The 4,516-nt window shown below is 60.7% G+C and overlaps 1 protein-coding gene across 1 annotated transcript in view; it reads right to left on the bottom strand.

The window, feature by feature from the left end:
* MAP3K10 (mitogen-activated protein kinase kinase kinase 10) overlaps positions 1–3,877 on the bottom strand; it is a 14,910-nt gene extending 11,033 nt beyond the window's left edge. Inside the window, 2 exon segments of the mRNA XM_001370999.5 lie at positions 2,434–2,872; positions 2,874–3,877. Coding sequence (XP_001371036.3) covers positions 2,434–2,872; positions 2,874–3,158 — 724 coding nt within the window. The 5' untranslated portion in view covers positions 3,159–3,877.
* Between the last annotated feature and the right edge of the window lie 639 nt (positions 3,878–4,516).

Genomic DNA, 4,516 nt, shown 5'->3' with positions numbered 1-4,516 from the left:
AGAGAGAGGGAGAGAGAGGGGGGAAGAGAGGGGGGAAGAGAGGGGGGGAGAGAGAGGGAGAGAGGGAGAGAGAGGAGAGAGAGAGGGAGGGAGAGAGAGAGGGAGAGAGAGAGAGGGAGGAGGAGGAGGGGGAGAGGGAGGGAGACAGAGAGAGAGAGAGAGAGACAGACAGACAGAGACAGAGACAGAGACAGAGAGAGAGAGAGAGAGACAGAGAGAGAGAGGGAGAAAGGGAGGGAGGGAGGGATGGGAGGGAGAGAAGGATATGTATCACCACACAAAGATGACAACAGCACAGAGGAAGGGATCTCTTATCCTTGGACCTGGGTTCAAGCCTGAACTCTAGCACGAAACACTGCCCTTTGGTCTAGCTGTGCCCCTTCCCTTTACCCCTGGTGCCCAGCACTTTTATTTTTTAGAACTAGATCTGTGCTTGAATTCCCTCCAAATTAAAACAGGGGGCCCAGGGGCCTCGAGGTGGCCCAGGGCCAGAGCCGGGCCTGGAGCTGCTCTGGCAGACCCGTTTTCAAATCTGGCCTCGAACATTTCCCAGCTGCGTGGCCCTAGGCAGGTCACCCTAACCCTGCTTGCTCAGCCTTGTGCTTCTGTCTCAGAACTGTGACTAGGACAGAAAGTACGAGGTTTTCCTAGAAGGGAACCCCCTGCACTTGCTCTGCAAATCAGACCCTGGGTCCTCCCGACTCCCAGCCTGGCCCTGGGCACCTCCTGCCACCCTATCAGGGGAATCTCTTGCCGGTGTGGCCTGGGACAGGCTCTCAGTCCCCGGACCGCCCTGCTCCATGGCTCGGGTGTTTTCCAGCCATGTCAGGCTCTCCATGACCCCATTTGGGGTCTTCTCGGCAAAGACACTGGAGTGTCTTTTTTCCTTCTCCAGGTCATTTTTCAGATGAGGAAACTGAGGCACACAGGGATTGGGTCCAGGGTCACACAGCTAGTAAGTAAGTATCTGAGGCCATATTTGAGCCGGGGAAATGGCTCTTCCTGACACCAGGCCCCCAGCCTTCTCTACTAGTCATGTCAGCAAAGGGAATTCTGGGAGGAGGAGGGGGATTGGAGACAAGAGGCTCGGGACCCCTTGAAGTCATTTGCCCCAGGACAGGCTGGGGAGTGCCCTGGCCCCCTCCCAGAGGCATTCTGGGGGTGTAGAGAAAGGACCAAACTTCCATTTTCCAGGGCAAGAGGCAGCGCTGACCCGGATTGCATCAGAGCTGCCTCTGGGAGTCTCCTGGAAAGGCAGCGCTGTGCTGGGGATAGGATGCAGGTCCCTCTTATTAGCTGTTGGACCTGGGCAAGTCCCTCTGCCTCTCTGGGCCTCAGTTTCCCTATCTGTAAAAACCAGGGAGACAAACTCGCTAGCCTCCTAGCAGTCAGCCCATATTGCTCCAAAGTCAGTAGCATCTCCCTGTGACATGGGTCAAGCCTTCCACACCAGCAGCACCCACACAGGACCACCAGCCAGAGGAGGACCCTTTGGGCGGTTTAAATGAATCCCTATCTGGAACCCCAGGAGGTGGGTGTGAATCCTGGCTGGTTACTTTCTATCTCTGGGCCTGCTTCCTCACCAATAAAGGGGAAGATGGGATGAGATGGTCCCTAAGGGCCTTTCTGTATCTGAATCACTGATTCCTATGGACTGTCCTCAGGTCTGGGTTCGAATTCAGATGATGCGATTTACTATCTCTAGGACTTGGATGGATTCCTTCTCTTCTCTTTATGTGGGCTAAAACAAGTTTCTCTTCCAGCTCCAAATCCAAAGAATGGGGAAGGGGTTCATTCCCAGTGGAGTGAGGGGTGAGGGATGGGACGAGGCTCTGGCAGGCCCTGGGTGGTGGACAGACTGGAGAGCTCCTGGGCGCCATGGCTAGGAGGAGGGAAGCCTCATCCTATGGAAATGGACAGTCCAGTTCTCTCACCCCTGTGCCCAGGCAGCCCTGGGCTTCTCCTACTTCCAAGTCTAGGAAGAACACTGGATCTTGGGCCAAGGACCTGAGTTCAAATCCCCATGATGTTAGTTACTACGTGTGGGACCTCAGGGACAATGATTTCAACACCCTGGCTCAGCGAGTCCCTCTTATCTGGAAATCTAGAGTTCTCTCTTCCCCTTGAGAAAGGCCTTCCCCACCAGTCCTAGGCTTTTCCTCCAGTGCTCTGAGTTCGAGTCCTTGGCCAGGCCTACTGACCCCATCCTTAACCACTGTGCCCTCAGCCTCACCCTGATGTGGCTCTTCCTCGAAGGGGCTGGGCTCTGTCATGCCTCAGGGCACGAGCAGGAGAGTGAGCAGCAGAGGTCTTGTGTTCAAGTTCTGATTCTGCAGGGATCGAGTCACTTTCCTCCTCTTCCCCCCTCCCAGGTTCCTCCTCTGCAAAATATCCCCGGGGCTCCCCCAGAGGGGCGGGGGCGGGGCCACTCACTGTTGATGGACTTGAGGTCCCGGTGGATGATGGGCACAGGTGCGCCGCTGTGCAGGTAAGCCATGCCCCGAGCCACCTGGACGGCCCAATTGACCAGCACGTGAGGGGGCACCCGGCGCCCGGCCAGGGCTCGGCTCAGCGGCCCTCCTCGGGCGTACTCCATGACCAAGCAGAGGTGGGGTGGGCGCAAGCAGGCCCCTCGCAGGGCGATGATGTTGGGGTGGCACAAGGCGCCGAAGAGCCGGGCCTCCCTGGCCACCTGCTCTGCCGTGGCTGCCGGGTCCCTCTCCGGGTCAAGCCTGGCAGCCTTCACGGCCACCTCCTCGCCGTGCCACCTGGCCCGGTAGACTTTGCCGAAGCCCCCCACGCCGATGATCTCTTCCAGCTGCAGTTCGCCAAAGGGGATCTCCCGGGGCAGAGGGAGGCCCGAGGGGGGCAGGCGCCGGCACGCCGGGGGCCACCACGTAGTTGCTGGGGAAGACGCCCACGCGCCCGCCGAGCAGCTGCCCGGTCCACCAGCCCTCGTCACCCGACACAGCCCAGTCCTGGGACAGCACCCGCACCTGGTCCCCCCTCCGGAGGGTGAGCTCCTCCTCTCCGGCGGCCTCATAATCAAACACGGCGGTCCACAGGGGCTCGGCGGCTGCAGGGGCGTCGGGCCCCAGGCCCCACTCTTCGGTCCCCCGCAGGGCTGGGCCCTCCCCACCGTCCTCCTCCTCCTCCATGGGACGCAGGGGAAGGCTGAGCTCAGGCAGGCCTCCGGCTGGCTGAGCCCCACGTGTTGGGGTGAGGGGCAGCCCTGGCTACTCCTGGGGAGCTTCTGGGGCCCATGGCCGGGGGTAGGGGGCAGGAGGAGGGGACAGGCCTAGAAGATGTCACCAGCATCCCCCCTCTCCCCGCACACCTCGGTGTCTAGGTCTTCCGAAGGGCTGACCAAAGAGGGTGACAGGGAGCGGGGCAAGGTGAAATCGGTCACCTCTTCCAGGGAGTCCTCGGGGCCTCCAAGCAGCGGGGAGGGGGAGGCTGCGGGTCGGCGGTGGGGGGATGGGGTTGGATCCGCCCCTCCCCCTGCCAGCCTTCCCCTCCCCGTGCCGGGTCGCCCTTACCCCGCGGCGGCGGCGGCCCCTTGCACCCCGTGGCTTCTCAGCATCCTGGCGCTCACGCCCTGGCCCGGCCCTGGCCCTGGCCCTGGCCCTGGCCCTGGTCCGGTCCCGGCCTCCTTCCCGGGCCGTTCACCTGCGCTCGCCGGAGGACCAGCAGGCTCTCGGAGAGGCTCCCTCACCCCGAAGGTGGCGGCTCCATCTCCCGCACCTGCCCCGGCCCGGCCCCGCCCAGCCCGTCAGCCTACCCGGGGCTTGTCAGCAGTGGCTGCCCGCCCCGGTGGCCCGAGCTGCCGCCGCAGCCGCTGCCACCACTGCCACCGCGCTGCCGGATGGGATTTGTAGTCTGCGCGGCTCCGGCGTGATTTCCATCCCTCCCCCTCCCCATCCCCCTCTCCCACGGAGGGTAGGGCCCGGGGCTTCCGAGATGCTAACCCTCCCGAGCTGACCTGCTTTTTTGGCGGGTGAGTAAATTGAGGTGGCTCTCGGCAGCCCGGAAGGTCCAGTCTTCAACAATGGGTGGGGAAACTGAGGCGAAAGGGAATGGAGCAGAGAGGGTCAGGCTTAGAAGGATCCAGCGTTCTGCTTTGGTAGATGGGGAAACCAAAGCCAAGGAGAGTGGAAAGAAGGGATCATTGGATCCTAGATTTAGAGCTGGAAGAAATTTTAGAGGTCATGGAGTCCAACCCTCCCATTTTACAAACAAACTGGGGCTCAAAATGACTGAGCCAGAGACACCAAACTAGTAAGTGTATTAGGCAGGATTTGAATCCAAATCCTTCTGGCTCCAAGTCCAGTGCCCTATCCCCAGCATCCGGATGGCTGTCTGGGGATTTATAGATCTTAGTCAGGGAGCCAATTGGATCCAGCCTTCTCCTTTATCAGATATGGAAAAACTAAGGCCTGGGAAGAGAAGGTGGGAGGGTCCGATGTCACTCTGCAGAGCATCCTGCCCTACCACAGCTCAGGAGAGAAAAAACTGG

Source organism: Monodelphis domestica, chromosome 4, assembly GCF_027887165.1.
Source record: "Monodelphis domestica isolate mMonDom1 chromosome 4, mMonDom1.pri, whole genome shotgun sequence".
NCBI lineage: Eukaryota > Metazoa > Chordata > Mammalia > Didelphimorphia > Didelphidae > Monodelphis > Monodelphis domestica.
This window is presented reverse-complemented; position numbering and strand designations above follow the sequence as displayed.